General features: G+C 50.9%; 1 protein-coding gene across 1 annotated transcript in view; it reads right to left on the bottom strand.

Moving 5' to 3' along the window:
* The window catches only part of LOC119978348, a 51,133-nt gene that overhangs the window by 6,851 nt on the left and 23,563 nt on the right, over positions 1–20,719 (bottom strand). The window contains exon 5 of the mRNA XM_038819921.1: positions 12,578–12,613. Within this exon, the coding sequence (XP_038675849.1) occupies positions 12,578–12,613 (36 nt within the window). The remainder of the gene's footprint in view (positions 1–12,577; positions 12,614–20,719) is intronic.

Below are 20,719 nucleotides of genomic sequence, written 5' to 3'. Positions count from 1 at the left end.
ACAGCCCCTAATGTGGACCCCCTTTTCAGCTTTCCCATTCAACTGGGGGTAGTGGGGGCTTGAAGTGACATGCGTAAACTCCTGATTGAAGAAGCACGGGCCATTATCAGTCATAACTGTAAGTGGAATGCCATGACGGGCAAAGGTCTCTTTGCATGCCTTGATGACTGTTGCTGATGTGAGGTCAGTCAGTCTGACCACCTCGGGGTAGTTGGAAAAATAGACCACGAGGAGGACATAGTCTCGGCCCTTTGCACGAAAGAGATCAATACCAACTTTGGTCCATGGGGACGACACCAGTTCATGCGGCTGCAAAGTCTCTTTCGGCTGAGCCGGCTGGAACTGTTGGCACGTTGGGCAATTGAGGACCATGTTGGTGATATCCTGACTGATGCCAGGCCAATATACTGCCTCTCGGGCTCGACAGCGACACTTTTCGATCCCCAGGTGACCCTTGTGGATTTGGCCGAGGACCAGCTCTCGCTAGCTCTGTGGGATTACTATCCTGTCCAGTTTCATTAGTATGCCGTCCACTACTGCCAGATCGTCTTTTATATTATAGAACTGTGGGCACTGCCCCTTTTGCCAACCATCCGTGAGATGGTGATGACCCGCTGGAGTAAAGGATCCCTGGCCGTCTCCTGACGAATCTGCATGACCCTTTCATTGGTGGCCGGAAAGTTGGATGCACAAAACCTCACCTGAGCATCGATCAGACAGACGAAGTCCGACCGCTCGCACGGCGTGGTGATGGATACAGAGAGTGCGTCTGCCACAATGAGCTCCTTGCCCGGGGTGTAGACCAGGTCGAAATTGTAGCTGCGGAGTTTGAGAAGGATACGTTGTAGGCGTGGCGTCATATCATTGAGGTTTTTCTGGATGATGTGAACCAATGGCCTGTGGTCCATCTCGACCATAAACTTGGGGAGTCCATACACGCAATCATGGACTTTGTCAATCCCTGTGAGGAGGCCCAGGCATTCTTTTTCAATCTGAGCGTATCGTTGCTCAGTAGGTGTCATGGCTCTCGAGGCATATGCGACTGGGGCCCAGGAGGAGGATTCGTCCCGCTGGAGGAGTATTGGCCCAATGCCAGCCTGTCTTGCATTGGTGGAGATCTTCATCTCCTTGGCAGGGTCGAAAAACGCCAGTACCGGGGCCTTGGTGAGTTTCGCCCTGAGCTCACGCCACTCTCGCTCATGAGCGGGGAGCCACTGGAAGTCGGTAGTCTTTTTAACAAGGTGGCGGAGAGCTGTGGTGTGTGATGCGAGGTTGGGGATAAACTTCCCAAGGAAATTGACCATCCCTAGGAAGCGGAGGACCGCCTTCTTGTCCTCCGGGGTCTTCATAGCATTGATCGCCGACACCTTGTCTGCATCCGGCTGCACACCAAACTGTGAAATTTGGTCGCCAAGGAACTTTATTTCTGCTTGACCGAACGAGCATTTGGCTCTGTTGAATCGGAGGCCATGTTCGTGAATCCTATGGAACACTCGTTTGAGGCGATCGATGTGCTCCTGAGGCATTGTGGACCAGACAATGATGTCATCGACGTACACCCGCACCCCCTCGATGCCCTCCATCATTTGCTCCATTATTAGGTGGAACACCTCCGAGGCGGAGATGATGCCAAAGGGCATCTGGTTGTAACAGTAGCGACTGAACAGGGTGTTAAATGTGCACAGCTTTCGACTGGACGCATCCAGCTGTATCTGCCAAAACCCCTTGGAGGCATCCAGCTTCGTGAAAAAACTTGCCGTGAGTTATTTCGCTGGGGAGTTCTTCTCGTTTAGGAATAGGGTAGTGTTCCCTCATGGTGTTACGGTTCAAATCTTTGGGGTCGATACAAATGCGAAGTTCCCCTGACGGTTTTTTGACACAAACTATGGAGCTAACCCAGTCCGTGGGTTCTGTCTTGTTATGCTCTAGGTGTAGCATAAGCGGCTTCCTTGTGGTGCACTCGACAAAGGAAGGTTCAGACATGGAGATAAATTCAACACTTTATTAAACTATTTACAATTCTATAACTTGGGTTCGACACTACTGTAAATCCTCCTATAGCTACTCAGACTGTCTAACCAGATTGCTACAATCCACGTGGTGGGAGTGATATCAAATCAACCCTCTCTCTGTACTCACTGACTGTCTCCACTGGAAAGAGGCAGATCATGTGTGTGGTGTCCTTTATATATGGGTTGGTGTAATGCCCTCCTGTGGTTGTGTCACCTCTGTGTGTATCATGGATGCCCATTGGTCGTGTCCTATCTAACTGATCTATTGGTTGAGTGTGTGTGTGTGATGTCTCTGGTGCTCCCTCTAGTGTCTAGCTAGTTTACATGTATTTACATTAACCCCTGTGTGTATTTACAGTGATGCACATCACCACATCCCCCCTTTTCACATGTTACATATTTTCTGTACATTGTAAGAAAATTGAACAGAAAAAAAACAGGTAGATAAGTTAAGGTATATACAAGTCAGGAAAACAGTGATTAAACAATAAGTCCAAATCATATGTGTGAGTCCAAAGCCCATTATCATGGTTGAATGTCTTTCTTGTTGGGTTGGTGAGTTGGTGATTTTGATGGTGGCATGTCCTTGTGAACGCCATCAGTGTCCCTGTGCATAAGGAACCAAGAAGTGGTCAAATCACTTTGTTGTCTGATTTGGAGTCTTTTTTTCTTACGATGCTTGTGATAGCGATGTTGGATGGTATCTGTCCTGAAAGCCAGGTTGCCTGTTGGTAGTGCAGCAAATGTGAATTGGGAAGATGCATCGCCCTGCCATGGTATGTCATTGTACTGAGCTGAGCAGTAACAGTGTCCCGCATTTGCAGAGTTGTACCATGTCCTACCAGTCATAGTTCCAATGGTGTAGTCTTTGTAGTCTTTGTCGTTGGTATGTGTCGTGTCATTGTCTTTAATATGGTATTCAGATGTCGTGATGTTGTGTTCGCTGCACTCAAGGACCACACTCTGTGGATAATACGAGTCTGTCGCACAGTTACATGTGTCAGTGTGCGTTGTGGCATCTGCTGTCACCTCGATTGTGCCGTCACTGAGTTTGCGGCGTTCCCTGTCTGGAGTCAAGTCCGGCTTACTTGAATCAGCTTTGGCATTTGGTTGCTCCCCATCTGGAGTCAAAACATTCAGGAATGCCTTTGCTTGTGGAGAGGCTTGAGTGAATGAGGTTGGAAGTAACGTGGTGTCACCGGAGTCACCAGTGGTCTCACTGTGATCGTCGAGTGTCTCTGTTCACACTAGCTGAGGTCTGTCACATTGCACATCTTGTATGGGAAGTGGGATGCCGTCGTCACTTGTCTCACACACAGTGGGTAGAGCCTCAGTAGCTTCTTGTTGTTCACTTGGGCTGGGTAGACTGTCAGAGGCTTCTTCTGGTGGCTCAAACAATGTGGGTGGACTGTCATAGTCTTGTAGTTGGTCTGCACTTGGGCTTGGACTGTCACCTTTGCCTTGTTCTGCACTGGAGCATGATAGACCGTCATGGTCGTTCTGCTGTGCATTGGAGTGTGGTGGACTGTCATGGTCTTCCTGCTGTTTGCTGGAGCGTGGCAGACTTGCGTCGTCTGCTGCTGGTTGCTCAGAGGAGGTTGCTAGACCCTCATGGTCTTGTTCCTGCAAGGACTGCGCATTGGAGTCTTGCGTTGCTTCTGTCGTGGAGTCTGTCCACGAGCTCGCCGCGGAGGCTTGTGACACTGGAGTCACTTTTTGTTCATGCAGGGTCTGTGGTGTGGAGTCTTGCGTGTCTTCTTTTGTACCGTCGGGAACCCTTAGCAGTGCTTCGACCACGCTCTGTGTGGCAGCAGGCCGCTCTCTGTGTGGCAGCAGGCCGCTCTCTGTGTGGCAGCAGGCCGCTCTCTGTGTGGCAGCAGGCCGCTCTCTGTGTGGCAGCAGGCCGCTGTCTGTGAGGCAGCAGGCCGCTCTCTGTGTAGCAGCAGACCGCTCTCTGTGTGGCAGCAGGCCGCTCTCTGTGTGGCAGCAGGCCGCTCTCTGTGTGGCAGCAGGCCGCTCTCTGTGTGGCAGCAGGCAGCTCTCTGTGTGGCAGCAGGCCGCTCTCTGTGTAGCAGCAGGCAGCTGTCTGTGTGGCAGCAGGCCGCTCTCTGTGTGGCAGCCGCTCTCTGTGTGGCAGCAGGCCGCTCTCTGTGTGGCAGCAGGCCGCTCTCTGTGTGGCAGCAGGCAGCTGTCTGTGTAGCAGCAGGCCGCTCTCTGTGTGGCAGCCGCTCTCTGTGTGGCAGCAGCTCTCTGTGTGGCAGCAGGTCGCTCTCTGTGTGGCAGCAGGCCGCTCTCTGTGTAGCAGCAGGCAGCTGTCTGTATGGCAGCAGGTCGCTCTCTGTGTAGCAGCAGGCCGCTCTCTGTGTAGCAGCAGGCAGCTGTCTGTATGGCAGCAGGTCGCTCTCTGTGGGCTTGTACCACTGACTGTCTGTTGGTTTCAGGCCGCAGCATAATCCTGCACTCACGAATCGGGATGTGGTAGATGCTGGGCTGAAGATCCTCAAATGCGAAGAATGAATCCGCGTCTGCATCGGATGCAGTACAGGGGTAGCCTCCCAAGGTGAAAGGTTCGTCATAGTCTTCTAGGACCATATCATCACTGTCTGTGTCGGAGCTGGCATTGGGCTCGCAAGGTCCAGAGAAAATATAGAGGTCGGTCTCGAAGTATTCCAGGTCGGAATCATCGGTTTGGGCGTAGGTAACTGCTTGTTGCAGGGTTCCTTGGAGGTAAGTTTCATGTTCTTGTTCAAATTGAGGCATTGTGCAGTCATTCCAGGTGAAAGAAGGTTGTTTTACAGCTTTAAGAGATTTTTTATTAGATTTGAGACGTTTCCCCTTTAAATGGGCATGGTCCAGGGCCTCTGACGTCATGGTGCATGTGATGTCAGACGTAGGAAGTGCAAACCGCTGTTCCTGGATCTGGGGCTGTTTTCGCCCGGTCGGCGCGCAACTGCGCATGTGCAATTTTTAGTACCCTGTCTCTGTACTAACTGACTGTCCCCACTGGAAAGAGGCCGATCATGTGTGTGGTGTCCTTTATATATGGGTTGGTGTAATGCCCTCCTGGATCTCGGCCTCGTGATAAGTACAAACGCTTTTGTTACCTTTTCTGGCTGGTTGGAGTGAGTTTTCTTCACAATATTTGCCGAATTTGTCCAGGACTGCCTGGAAGTTGCTCCTGTTTTGCCTTTTTGAGAACTTAAATTTTTGAAAGGTTTCTTCTGCTCTGGCACCGGCAATGGTGAGCAGAAGCTCTGTCTTTTCAGCATCGGCCACGTCTTGTAGGTTTAGGTCGGCTGCCACCAGGAAGAGTTCAAACCTTTGCCGGAATGCCCGCCAGTTTCAGCGGAGATCGCTGTGGCACTGGACCTGCTGCGGAACTGGGAACTCAAACATCTTGCCTGGGTATCGTTGCTGGTTGTCACTGTACACTGAGGTATAGATATGTGGATTGAAACAGTTCACTCGTGGTACCATGTTTTGTTATGCTCTAGGTGTAGCATAAGCGTCTTCCTTGTGGTGCACTTGACAAAGGAAGGATCAGACATGGAGATAACTTCAACACGTTTATTAAACTATGTACGCTTCTATTACTCAGGTTCGACCCTACTGTTAATCCTTCTTTGGGGCTGGTTTAGCACACTGGGCTAAGTCGCTGGCTTTTAAAGCAGACTAAGGCAGCCAGCAGCACGGGTTCAACTCCCGTACCAGCCTCCCCAAACAGGCGCCGGAATGTGATGACTAGGGGCTTTTCACAGTAACTTCATTGAAGCCTACTCATGACAATAAGCGATTTTCATTTCATTTTCATTTTTCATTTCTATAGCTACTCAGACTGACTAACCAGGCTGCTACAATCCACGTGGTGGGAATGATATCGAATCAACCCTGTCTCTGTACTCACTGACTGTCCCCACTGGAAAGAGGCCGATCATGTGTGTGGTGTCCTTTATATATGGGTTGGTGTAATGCCCTCCTGTGGTCGTGTCACCTCTGTGTGTATCATGGATGCCCATTGGCCATGTCCTATCTAACTGATCTATTGATTGAGTGTGTGTGTGTGATGTCTCTGGTGCTCCCTCTAGAACAAAGAACAAAGAAAATTACAGCACAGGAACAGGCCCTTCGGCCCTCCCAGCATGCGCCGATCCAGATCCTTTATCTAAACCTGTCTCCTATTTTCCAAGGCCTACTTCCCTCTGTTCCCTCCCATTCATTTACCTGTCTAGATGCTTCTTAAATGATGCTATCGTGCCCGCCTCTACCACCTCCGCTGGTAAAGCGTTCCAGGCACCCACCACCCTCTGCGTAAAAAACTTTCCACGCACATCTCCCTTAAACTTTCCCCCTCTCACCTTGAAATCGTGACCCCTTGTAACTGACACCCCCACTCTTGGGAAAAGCTTGTTGCTATCCACCCTGTCCATACCTCTCATAATTTTGTAGACCTCAATCAAGTCCTCCCTCAACCTCCGTCTTTCCAACGAAAACAATCCTAATCTACTCAACCTTTCTTCATAACTAGCACCCTCCATACCAGGCAACATCCTGGTGAACCTCCTCTGCACCCTCTCCAAGGCATCCACATCCTTCTGGTAATGTGGCGACCAGAACTGCACGCAGTATTCCAAATGTGGCCGAACCAAAGTCCTATACAACTGTAACATGGCCTGCCAACTCTTGTACTCAATACCCCGTCCGATGAAGGCAAGCATGCTGTATGCCGACTTGACCACTCTATCAACCTGCGTTGCCATCTTCAGGGTACAATGGATCTGAACTCCCAGATCTCTCTGCACATCAATTTTCCCCAAGACCCTTCCATTGACCATATAGTCCGTTCTTGAATTTGATCTTCCAAAATGCATCACCTCGCATTTGCCTGGATTGAACTCCATCTGCCATTTCTCTGCCCAACTCTCCAAACTATCTATATTTTGTTGTATTCTCTGACAATCCTCCTTGCTATCTGCAACTCCAGTGTCTATCTAGTGTCTATCTAGTCTACATGTATTTACATTAACCCCTTGTGTATTTACAGTGATGCACATCACCACAGGTTCCGTGACCTTAGAAATGGCGTCCTGGTCCTGGAGGTCTTGCAGCTGCTACTTGAGGCGGTCCTTAAGGGGTGCCGGCACCTGACGTGGCGCATGAACCACAGGCGTGGCATTCGGTTTCAGAAATATGAAAAATGAAATGAAAATCGCTTATTGTCACGAGTAGACTTCAATGAAGTTACTGTGAAAAGCCCCTAGTCGCCACATTCCGGCGCCTGTTCGGGGAGGCTGTTACGGGAAGTATCTTGTATTGGTAGGGGAGTGTGCCCATACCTTCGAAGACGCTGTGGTATTGTGCTATGATGTCATCGAATTGGGTTTGGAAGTTGACATCCGGCGAGGCCGTTGCCTCAGCGGGTGAGATGGTGTGAACCCGCTGTACAAGATTCAGGAGTTTGCAGGCCCGAGCACCGAGCAGGGAAGCTCTGTCAGGCCCGAGCACCGAGCAGGGAAGCTCTGTCAGGCCCGAGCACCGAGCAGGGAAGCTCTGTCAGGCCCGAGCACCGAGCAGGGAAGCTCTGTCAGGCCCGAGCACCGAGCAGGGAAGCTCTGTCAGGCCCGAGCAGGGAAGCTCTGTCAGGCCCGAGCACCGAGCAGGGAAGCTCTGTCAGGCCCGAGCACCGAGCAGGGAAGCTCTGTCAGGCCCGAGCACCGAGCAGGGAAGCTCTGTCAGGCCCGAGCACCGAGCAGGGAAGCTCTGTCAGGCCCGAGCACCGAGCAGGGAAGCTCTGTCAGGCCCGAGCACCGAGCAGGGAAGCTCTGTCAGGCCCGAGCACCGAGCAGGGAAGCTCTGTCAGGCCTGAGCACCGAGCAGGGAAGCTCTGTTGGTTCCTACAATTTCAAAACACAGGGTTACTTTTGAAGAACGATGGGATACCGCAAGCTGGCATGAGCCACTGGCAGCAATGGCATTGCCATTGTAGTCGAGAAGCTGGCAGGCCGGTGGAAGAATGCTTGGCTTGACGCGGATGGTGTCAAGGTCAGACTTTGAAATGAGGTTTGCTGAAGCGCCGGTGTCCAGCCTGAAGCGTATGCGAGCCTTGATGACTGTAAGGGTGGCACACCACTTGTCGGCCGGATCAATGCTCATCACCGGGAGATGTTTGGCTGAAAGCATCGTATGCTTGGTGATGATGCCCACCCGGAATGGGGATGTGAGGCCCTCGGTGTCGGGATCTGGAACCATGTCGGAGTCGGAGTCTGCGACGGGTTGCTGTACTGACTGGACGTTCCTGCGCTGCAGCTGGATCGCTGTGTGTTGGGCAATTGAGCAGATCTGCACAGGGCTGCGTAGTGGCCAATCTTGCCACACTGGAGACAGCGTCGAGATTTTGCGGGACATTGCCGCTTTAAGTGGGCGGAGACACAGTTGTTGCACGTCATGGCGCCGACGTCAGGACACTCCGTGCACCACCGCGCATGCGTGGTGCGGTAGAACGATGTGCGCACCTGCGCTGTTTGGTCGTCGGCCTCGCCGTCCCCTTGGTCGTTGCATGCATGCGCAGGAGCCCGGGAAAAGCGCGCAAAATGGCCGCCCTCATCCAGACTCAGGCCCTGGAGCTGTTTTACGGCCTGCACCCGCTCCGCATCGTGGGGGCCTTGCTGCGCCGTCTCTGCTGCCCTGATATGGGAGTACCGGTTATTAGCGTGCTCATGTAGGACGCAGGTCTCGATGGCGATGATGAGGGTTAGCTGCTTAACTTTAAGGAGCTGCTGGCGAAGGGGATCGGAGTGGACCCCGAAAAGGATCTGGTCGTGGATCATGGAGTTGGAAGTGGAGCCGTAGTTGCAGGACTGCGTGAGGATACGGAGATGGGTTAAGAAGGACTGAAAAGGTTCATCCTTACCCTGAAGCCTCTGCTGGAACACATAGCGTTCAAAGCTCTCCTTCACTTCGATGTCACAGTGGCTGTCGAACTTCAGCAGGACTGTTTTAAACTTTGTCTTGTCCTCGCCTTCAGCAAAGGTGAGGGAGTTGTAGATGTGGATAGCGTGGTCCCCGGCTGTAGGGGCTGGTTTAGCTCACCAGGCTAAATCGCTGGCTTTTAAAGCAGACCAAGCAGGCCAGCAGCACGGTTCGATTCCCGTACCAGCCTCCCCGGACAGGCGCCGGAATGTGGCGACTAGGGGCTTTTCACAGTAACTTCATTGAAGCCTACTCGTGACAATAAGCGGTTTTCATTTCATTTTCATAGAGAGGAAGAGAGCAATCTTCCTGGCATCCGATGCGGCTTCGAGGTCGGTGGCTTCAAGATATAGCTGGAACTTCTGCTTAAAAATGTTCCAGTTGGCACCAAGGTGCCGGCGATGCGGAGCTGTGGGGGAGGGCAGACGCTGTCCATGTTACCGGATGGCTGATCGCTAGTCAAAGGCAGACTATCTCAAGGTAGGTCCGTCAAACTATAACATCACGCACTGGTACCATGATGTGTTGGGTAAGCTGGGTCTGCGAGGACTGCGTTTACTGTGGCAGTGAGAGAGACAGGCTTCCAACACTTGAAGAAATGCAACTCTATTTTATTGAACTCTTAACTATCATACATACTTTAACTGTGGGTTGACACTATGCTGAGTTGACTGGAGACCTGAGGCTAACCTGACCAGACTATCTTACTACCACATGGTGTATGTTCTAGTTGTTGCTCACGGGCTCTGACTGTCTCAGAGGCTGCATCCCAAGAGACCGGGAAAACTAGTGCCATCAGGCTTTGTGGTGGTCTTGTCCTGTCTGGTGATTGGCTGCTGTGTTCTGTGTGTTCATTGGTCATCCTGTGTGTCAATCAACGCCTGTCTGTGCACCTTCATATACTTGTGTGAACATTATGACAGATCCTGCTTCGAAGAATTCTCTCCAGTAATTTCCCGACCACTGGCGTAAGGCTCACCGGCCTGTAGTTCCCTGGATTATCCTTGCTACCCTTCTTAAACAAAGGAACAACATTGGCTATTCTCCAGTCCTCCGGGACATCACCTGAAGACAGTGAGGATCCAAAGATTTCTGTAAAGCTCAGCAATTTCCTCTCTTGCCTCCTTCAGTATTCTGGGGTAGATCCCATCAGGCACTGGGGACTTGTCCACCTCAATATTTTTTTTAATGCTCAACACCTCGTCTTTTTGGATCGCAATGTTACCCAGGCCATCTACACACCCTTCTCCAGACTCAAGATCCACCAATTCCTTCTCTTTGATGAATGCTGATGCAAAGTATTCATTTCGTACCTCGCCCATTTCCTCTGGCTCCAAACATAGATTCCCTCCCCTGTCCTTCAGTGGGCCAACCCTTTCCCTGGCTACCCTCTTGCTTTTTATGTACGTGTAAAAAGCCTTGGGATTTTCCTTAACCCTATTTGCCAATGACTTTTCATGACCCCTTTTAGCCCTCCTGACTCCTTGCTTAAGTTCCTTCCTACATTCCTTATATTCCACACAGGCTTCGTCTGTTCCCAGCCTTCTAACCCTGACAAATGCCTCCATTTTCTTTTTGACGAGGCCTACAATATCTCTCGTTATGCAAGGTTCCCGAAATTTGCCATATTTTTCTTCTTCCTCATAGGAACATGCTGGTCCTGAATTCCTTTCAACTGACATTTGAAAGCCTCCCACATGTCAGATGTTGATATACCCTCAAACATTCGCCCCCAATCTATGTTCTTCAGTTCTCGCCTAATATTTTTATAATTAGCCTTCCCCCAATTTAGCACATTCACCCCAGGACCACTCTTATCCTTGTCCACCAGCAAAGTGTCACACAGTCTCTCTGCTCAGCCGGAATCTGCAACGGTATGGCCGTCTGGCAGGTCTTTGAATGACAGGCGCTGCCGGTACACACGAGGCCTCATGCGGCACTCCTTGGCACCTCCCCCTCCTCGGCCTGTTGGGCGGCCGGCTCTCAATCCTGGGCGGCTGCCTCCTGTTCCTCTAGGTTATGCTCCTCCGCGAGCAACGCCCGCTCGGACAGCCGCAGGGCATCCCCCAGGGCTGTGGCAACAGGAAGGCCACCATTGCTGGTTGTATTCCAATATCCATTGTAACCCCGTGACCAAACAGTTCCACCGGGCTACATGGTGGTCCCGGATGGCACTGCAGACTATGCCCCTGCATGTTCCCCCCCCCCCTCTCCCCATCCCCACACCCTTGGCCCCATCAGTTCCTGGTACGTGGGGGCCTCGGGCGTTGGCACACATCCCTGCTGCCATGGGTATCGGCGGCTTGCACTGGCCTTGCCACTGGCATGCTCTGTGGCCCCTGGCCAGCTGTAGGGGCTACTGTGGCCGTTGGCCTTGGGTAGTCCCCGTGATGCTCCGCTGGTGGGTGGTGGCCAGTTGGGGGTGGGTGGTATGGCAGAGGGTGGGGAGCGGGGATGGGGGTTGTGTTCAGGGGTGGTGGGATGGAGGGTTGGGGGGCACCCATACAGCTGGAGGCACTCTGCAGAACCATGGGCGAAAGTCGATGGTCAGTGGGGTGCGCAGCAAGATGGCTGCCTTGCGAGTCAAGGCAATGGTGGTCCATGCCTGGACACCGCCACATTTACTGGGGCCATCTCGGCCCCATGACCCGTCCCCACCATCAGCCGCATCCCCCCCTCCCCCGAACCCCCCTGCCCCGAACCCCCCTCCACCTCGGCCCTGACATGGCCCCCTCCACAGCAACAGCCCGGCCAGCGTCCAGCCCGGTAGCTCACGGCCGCGCCTCTCTGTGACCTACCTCCTCTCTCTCCCTCAGCAGCCATAGCGCCTGTTTCTTGAACCTCGCCGTCGGTAATTCCCCCAGGTGGAGGCGGAGCATCATGGATGCCCCAGAGAATACCGGGTCGGCTAATGATATCCAAACAGAGTTTACTGTACTTGCAGAGTGGAACACATGAGGCCGCAGTCGAGGCACCGGAGAATTGTGATTGGCGTGAACCCGGCGCTCACCATAACTTCGGCATCAAAACTGATTCTCTGCCAATCGCATTTCCCGATTTTGGTGTCGGCCGACGGAGAATCCCGCCTGTTACATTCATCCTCGTTCCAAAAATAACCAATGCCCTTTTAATTTTGTGTCATTGAGCCAATCAAAAGCAGATCATAATCTAATCTTTTAAAAAAAAATGTTAGTGTGCCCAATTCATTGTTTCCAATTAAGGGGCAATTTAGCATTGCCAATCCACCTACCCTGCACATCTTTGGGTTGTGGGGTGAAACCCACGCAAACACGGGGAGAATGTGCAAACTCCACACGGACTGTGACCCGGGGCCGGGATCGAACCTGGGACCTCGGCGCCGTGAGGCAGCAGGGCTAACCCACTGCGCAGCCGTGCTGGCCCCATAAACTAACTTTAATCACTTTTACAGAAGCATCCTGACTGAGTAATTATTTGCTGTCATTTTAAGACATGCATTATTTTTAACTCTAATATTATTGCAAAGTACATTCCAATAACACAGCTTTTCAGAGGATCATATTTGGATTTAAAATGCGCCCTGTAATGAAATCGATTGACAAATTCCTTTGTAAACTTACGTTGGTTCGGTGAACAGAGCAGAGGTACAGTGCAACCTGTACAAAGACAAAATGTGATATTAAAGGGACGTTAGCATTTCAATTAATTCATTAAAAAATAGATTTTATTTTTACTTCAACTGAAAGAACATACTGAAAGAACGCACTTCGTCCAATCAAAATTGGGTTGAAATAAGACATGAAGCAACATGTGACAATTGCAGGCTAACTACAGAAAATGACCAAGGATCCTTCTTTTCTTTCATTTTACAGGACGTGGGCGAGGGGAACATTTATTTCCCATCCTGAGTTGCCCTGCAGAAGGTGGTGGTGAGCTGCCTTCTTGAACCGCTGCAGTCCCTGTGGTGTAGGTACATCCACTGTACTGTGAGGGACAGAGTTCCAGGATTTTGACTCGGGAATAGTGAAGGAACAGAGATATACTTCCAAATCAGAACGGCGATTGTCTTTGGGGGAACATTCAGGTTGTGGTGTCAGTTCAAAGGTTTTAAGAAGAAGTAATTATCTTTGTCTTGTAGTTAAACTTTGTGACAATATGTGTTATAGAATAGAACAGTACAGCACAGAACAGGCCCTTCGGCCCTCGATGTTGTGCCGAGCAATGATCACTCTACTCAAACCCACGTATCCACCCTATACCCGTAACCCAACAACTCCCCCCCTTAACCTTACCATTAGGACACTACGGGCAATTTAGCATGCCCAGTCTACCTAACCCGCACATCTTTGGACTGTGGGAGGAAACCGGAGCACCCGGAGGAAACCCACGCACACACAGGGAGGACGTGCAGACTCCGCACAGACAGTGACCCAGTCGGGAATCGAACCTGGGACCCTGGAGCTGTGAAGCATTTATGCTAACCACCATGCTACCGTGCTACCCGTATTAGTTAATGTGATTAGTTAATAACAGTATAATTATTTAGATCATTATTATTCAATACTTTGTATTAACTAAATGTATAAGGAGATTGGTTTAGAATGTCACATTTTAAACAATGACTATTACTATTTTTTTTAGAAATACAGCACAGAACAGGCCCTTCGGCCCATGATGTTGTGCCGAACTTTTGTCCTAGGTTAATCATAGATCATAGAATTTTGGACACTAAGCGCAATCTGCCATGGCCAATCCACCTAACCTGCACATCTCTGGACCGTGAGAGGAAACGGAAGCACCCAGAGGAAACCCACGCACACACGGGGAGGATGTGCAGACTCCACACAGACAGCGACCCAAGCTGGAATCGAACCTGGGACCCTGGAGCTGTGAAGCAATCGTGCTATCCACAATGCTACCGTGCTGCCCTTAAGAACAAATTAATCTACACTCCATTATTCTACCGTAATCCATGTACCTATCCAATAGCCGCTTGATGATCCCTAACGTTTCCGACTCAACTACTTCCACAGGCAGTGCATTCCATGCCCCCACTACTCTCTGGGTAAAGAACCTACCTCTGATATCCCCCCTATATCTTCCACCATTCACCTTAACTTTATGTCCCCTTGTAATGGTTTCCCGGGGGACTTGTCTATCCTCAAGTTTTTCAAAACGCCCAACACATCTTCCTCCCTAACAAGTATCTCCTCGAGCTTACCAGTCTGTTTCACACTGTCCTCTCCAACAATATGGCCCCTCTCATTTGTAAATACTGAAGAAAAGTACTCGTTCAAGACCTCTCCTATCTCTTCAGACTCAATACACAATCTCCCGCTACTGTCCTTGATCGGACCTACCCTCGCTCTAGTCATTCTCATATTTCTCACATATGTGTAAAAGGCCTTGGGGTTTTCCTTGATCCTACCGCCAAAGATTTTTTATGCCCTCTCTAAGCTCTCCTAATCCCTTTCTTCAATTCCCTCCTGGCTATCTTGTATCCCTCCAGCGCCTTGTCTGAACCTTGTTTCCTCAGCCCTAAATAAGTCTCCTTCTTCCTCTTAACAAGACATTCAACCTCTCTTGTCAACCATGGGTCCCTCACTCGACCATCTCTTCCCTGCCTGACAGGGACATACATATCAAAGACACGCAGTACCTGTTCCTTGAACAAGTTCCACATTTCACTTGTGTCCTTCCCTGACAGCCTATGTTCCCAACTTATGCACTTCAATTCTTGTCTGACAGCATTGTATTTACCCGTCCCCCAGTTGTAAATCTTGCCCTGTTGCACGCACCTATCCCTCTCTATAACTAAAGATAAAGTCACAGAATTGTGGTCACTACCTCCAAAATGCTCCCCCATTAACAAATCTATCACCTGCCCTGGTTCATTACCAAGCACCAAATCCAATATGGCCTCCCCTCTGGTCGGACAATCTACATACTGTGTTAGAAAAGCTTCCTGGACACACGCACAAACACCACCCCATCCAAACTATTTGATCTAAAGAGTTTCCACTCAATGTTTGGGAAGTTGAAGTCACCCATGACTACTACCCTGTGACTTCTGCACCTTTCCAAAATCTGTTTTCCAATCTGTTCCTCTACATCTCTGCTGCTATTGGGGGGCCTATAGAAAACTCCCAACAAGGTGACTGCTCCTTTCCTATTTCTGACTTCAACCCATACTACCTCAGTAGGCAGATCCTCCTCGAACTGCCTTTCTGCAGCTGTTATACTACCTCTAATTAACAATGCCACCCCCCGACCTCTTTTACCATCCTGCCTAATCTTGTTGAAACACCTATAACCAGGGACCTCCAACAACCATTTCTGCCCCTCTTCTATCCAAGTTTCCGTGATGGCCACCACATCATAGTCCCAAGTACCGATCCATGCCTTAAGTTCACCCACCTTATTACTGATGCTCCTTGCGTTGAAGTATACACACTTCAACCCATCTCCTTGCCTGCAAGTACTCTCCTTTGTCAGTGTTACCTTCCCCACTGCATCACTACACGCTTTGGTGTCCTGAATATCGGCTTCCTTAGTTGCTGAACTACAAATCCGGTTCCCATTCCCCTGACAAATTAGTTTAAACCCTAAATATTGTATACTCACTCTGTATAACTTTCAGAACAACTTGCATTGTAACTTTTTGTATTAGTACTTTATAATATTCTGTATTATATATACTTAGTTTTAATTTGTCAGCAACTTTACCTCTTTGGTCTTTGTTCCAACATTGAAGTGACTCAGTCCAAAACCCAACACCCACAGAGTGAAGGTCAGGGCCTCTAAAACTGTCATTGATCAGGATTTGATTTAATGAGGAGTTTGTAAGCAAATCCCGAGATGATGTGATCAAGGCACCATTTATAAGGATAAAGCAACACACATCCACACCCTGAACAAATGAGCAACCATAAAACATCCATTGATCTTCGCAAGAGAAGACAAACAAATTTAATGAGGGATGGTCCCACAAATAATTGACAGTTTCGAGAACCAGTCAGAGGTCTATGGGAAAGGACATCAAGAGATCAGCATCACACTCGGGAAATTAATCATGCCTGCCTAAACCAATCACAGATCGATCACACATCCCTTTAGCCAGCTGAGAATTAGTGTTGCCTCATTCAGGCCAATCAGAAAACAGTAACATCATTGATCATGATGCGGGCTGTGGCTTAGAAAGGGTTAATGAATAAAAGCTTTCAGTGCAAAACACACATCAAGTTTGAAAGTGAAGTTTGCTGTGCACAGGGAAGCAGACTACTCGCTGAGGTTCTGGGGAGGGAACGGAAGCAGAATGTCGCCTCGCACCCGAAACCAAACTAGAAAGCAAGAGCCGCGATACATCCTCCAATTCGCTGCCCTACTTTATTAATTATTAATTCATATCTTAAGTTTCTTGAATTACTTCACCGGCTGGCTCCTGTTTCCTTTTTTGGTTAAAGTCTTAAATTAACAAAATTGAATTTGAGTTCAAATAATACCCAGAACTCACAATGGTGGACTGGCTTTAGGGGATCAGGAGGTGAGTTATGTCATATTATCCACTCCGGTATATAATGGAGGGCAGACAGGCAGTGATTGACACACAAGATGACCAGTAAGCACACAACACAGTGCAGCCAATCACCAGACAGGACACGGCCACTATAAAGCCAGAGGGCACTAGGTTTCCTGCTCTCTCTGGACCCAGCCACTGAGACAGTCAGATTCCACGAGCTAGCCAGTGCAAACACCATACGGTAGCTAGTAAGTCTGCTCAGGCTAGTACCAGGTCTCCAGTCAGTTCAGTACAGTGTCGACCCACAGCTGAGCATGTATATTAGTTATGTCATTGAATAAAATTGTGTTGGATCTTTTCCAGTGTCTGTCTCTCGCCACACTGCATCAAGTGCAGTCCACGTCGAACCAACCTGCCTAACACATCATGGTACCAGAGTGATACTGAAATTTGAAGGACTGACCTCGTGTGAATCAGCATTGACCAGCACGCAGCCATCCAGCGAAATGGAAAACATCCAGCCTCCTCCGCAGCTCCGCATCTCCGGCAACCTCGCCGCCAATTGGAAGATCTTCAAGCAAAAGTTCCTCTTATACATCGAGGCCGCCGACCTCGAGGCCGCATGGGATGCCAGGAAGATCGCGCTATTTCTCTCCACAGCGTGGAACCACGCCATCTACATCTACAACTCCCTTACATTCGTTGAAGTCGAAGACAAGACGAAATTCAAAACAGTCCTGCTGAAGTTCAACAGCACTGCGACATTGAGGTGAATGAGATCTTTGAGCGGTACGTTTTTCAGCAGAGGGTTCAGGGTAAGGATGAACTTTTCAGTCCTTTTTGATCCATCTCCGCCTCCTCAAGCAGTCATGTAACTATAACTCAACGACTGATTGCATGATATGGGATCAGATCGTTTTCGGGGTCCACTCCGACTCCCTTCGCCAGCAGCTCCTGAAAGTCAAGCAGTTGACCCTCACTATCACTATGGAGACGTGCGTTGTCCATGAGCACGCTAACAGTCGTTACTCCCACATCAGGGCGGCAGAGGCTGCAAAGCTGGCCTCCCACGAGGCGGAATGGGTGCAGGCCATCGCACAGATGCAGGGCCTGAGCATCGAGGAGAGTGGCCGTTTCGCGCGATTTTCCCGGGTCCCTGTGCATGCGCGCCACGACAGAGGGGACGACGAGACCGACAACCCGACTGCGCAGGTTCGTATGTCGATTGACCGCACTCCGCATGCGCGATGGCGCACGGAACGCGTTGGCGCATGACGTGTCCGAATTGTGGCTCCGCCCATTTAAAGCGGCAATGTCCGGCAAAAGGACGCCGGGGTCTACAGTGTGGCAAGCTTGGCCACTACGCAGCCCTTTGCAGATCTGCTCCACCGCCCAGCAGCCATCGATCCCAACTGCGGCGCAGAAATGTCCGCTCAGTACAACAAGGCATGCCAGATTCCGATCCCAACAGCCCAACAGACCCTGATGCTGACTGCCTCAAGTCCCCATACCGGGTGGGCATCATAGCTACACATGCGCTGCCTTCCACCACAACGGCGAAGCACCTCTCGATCCTCAGTGTGGATTCCGACGATGAGTGGTGTGCTGCCCTCACAGTTAACAAGGCTCGCATCTGATTCAAACTGGACACCGGCGCATTGGCGAACCTCATCTCGAAGTCTGATCTCGACACCATCCGCGTCAGACCAAGTATTCTTCCACCGGCCTGCCAGCTCCTTGACTACAATGGCAATGCCATAGCTGCCAGTGGCTCGTGTCAACTAGGGGTGTCCAATAAGGCGATCAAGGCAACTCTGCGGTTTGAAATCGTCGGGACTGACAGGGCGTCCCTGCTCGGTGCTCGAGCCTGCAAGCTCCTGAACCTGGTTCAGCGAGTCCACACCATGTCATCGTCACCGGCGACGGCCTCGCCCGATGGAAACTTGCAAGCCGACATAGACGACATTATCACGCAGTACCATAGCGTATTCGATGGAATGGGCACGCTCCCGTACCGATATAAAATCCTGCTCAAGCCGAACGCTACCCCTGTAATTCATGCACCACGCCGGGTGCCGGCTCCCCTCAAGGATCATCTGAAGAAGCAATTACAGGACCAGGGCATCATATCGAAGGACACGGAGCCCACAGACTGGGTCAGCTCCATGGTCTGCGTAAAGAAGCCGTCAGGGGAGCTTCGAATCTGCATTGACCCCAAGGATCTAAACCGCAACATCATGCGGGAGCATTACCCGATATCAAAACGTGAAGAGTTGACCAGTGAGATGGCTCATGCCAAATTCTTTACTAAGCTGGACGCCTCCAAGGGTATTTGGTAAATACAGCTGGACGCGTCCAGTCGCAAGCTGTGCACGTTCAACACCCCGTTCGGTCACTACTGCTACAACCGGATGCCTTTTGGCATCATCTCTGCCTCAGAAGTATTTCACCACATCATGAAGCAGATGATGGAGGGCATCGAGGGGGTGCACGTGTACGTTGACGTTGTCATCATCTGGTCCACAATGCCCCAGGAACACATCGCTCGCCTCAAGAAGGTATTCCAGAGAATCCATGAACATGGTCTCCAGCTCAACAGGGCCAAGTGCTCATTTGGTCAATCGCACATCAAATTCCTAGGTGACCACATCTCGCAGTAGGGCGTGCGGCCAGATGCTGACAAGGTCTCGGCGATCAACACCATGAAGACCCCGGAGGACAAGAAGGCAGTCCTCCGCTTTCTCGGGATGGTCAACTTCCTCGGGAAATTTATTCCCAATATGGCGTTCACACCACGGCCCTCTGCCACCTCGTCAAGAAGTCGATGGAATTCCAGTGGCTGCCCCTGCATGAAGAGGAATGGCGTGAGCTGAAAGCGAAGCTCACCACAGCCCCGGTTCTGGCGTTCTTTGACCCAACCAAGGAAACCAAGATATCAACTGATGCAAGCCAGGACGGCATTGGGGCGGTGCTCCTTCAGCAAGATGACCCCTCGTCCTGGGCTCCAGTGCCGTATGTCTCCAGGGTCATGACACCCACTGAGCAACGATACGCTCAGATTGAGAAGGAATGTCTGGGCCTCCTGACAGGGATAGTCAAGTTTCACGTCTACGTTTACGGCCTGCCAAAATTCACGGTAGAAATGGACCACAGGCCTCTAGTCCACATAATCCAGAAGGATTTAAATGACATGACGCCTTGGTTACAGCAAATCCTTCTCAAGCTACGCCGCTACGACTTTGAACTTGTCTACACGACAGGCAAAGAGCTCATTGTTGCAGATGCACTATCCAGGTCCATTACCACACCGTGTGAACAAACTGACTTCACCTGCCACATAGAAGCACAAGTGCAGTTGTGTGCCACCAACCTTCCAGCCTCTGACGAGCGGGTGGTCAAAATTCGTGAGGAAATGGCCAAGGATCCTCTGCTGCAGCGTGTGATGCAGCACCTTACCCATGGCTGGCAGAAGGGACAATGTCCCCAGTTCTACAATGTAAAGGATGACCTGACGGTTGTGGAAGGCATCCTCCTGAAACTCGACAGGATCGTGATTCTTCAGAGCATGCGAGCTATGGTGCTCAGCCAACTCCATGAGGGTCACCTTGGGGTCGAGAAATGCAGAGCTCGGAAGGCAGTCTATTGGCCGGGCATCAGCCAGGCAATTGCCAACACAGTCCTCAACTGCCCTACCTGTCAGACGTTTCAGCCAGCTCACCCCAAAGAAACATTGCAGCAACACGAGATCATGACCTCTCCGTGGTCCAAAGTCAGTGTTGACCTTTTCCACGCCAAGGGGCGTGACTACGTCCTCCTGGTCGACTACTTCTCCAGTTACCCAGAAGTGGTGAAACTGTCCAACCTCAGATCAAAGGCAGTGATCAAAGCTGCAAAGAAACGTTCGCCAGGCATGGGATACCGCTCACGGTTGCCTGAGGGCGGCTTGTCAGCCACAGCTGTGGTGATAAAACAAGTGGCCCCAAGATCGTTCTTTGTCCGCATGGCTGATGGCTCCCTGCTATGGTGCAACAGACATATTGGGATTGCTGGCAGATCGGTGGCCTCGTGGTCGGGTACGTCCGGAGGAAACATTGTAGGCGGCGGGGCACTTCGGTCAGGTAGCGGGCGTGGAACTCTTCGCAGTGGCCACCGATCTGCCAGCAATCCTGCCGGCCACCGCGATGGCAGCGATCCCGCCCATCCAAGTGCAGGCGGCTCCTGATCCACCTCTCCGGCTGTCAAC

This window comes from Scyliorhinus canicula, chromosome 15 (genome assembly GCF_902713615.1).
Source record: "Scyliorhinus canicula chromosome 15, sScyCan1.1, whole genome shotgun sequence".
In the NCBI taxonomy this organism is placed as follows: domain Eukaryota; kingdom Metazoa; phylum Chordata; class Chondrichthyes; order Carcharhiniformes; family Scyliorhinidae; genus Scyliorhinus; species Scyliorhinus canicula.
Note: the sequence above shows the minus strand (reverse complement) of the source record. Positions and strands in the feature narration are given on the sequence as shown.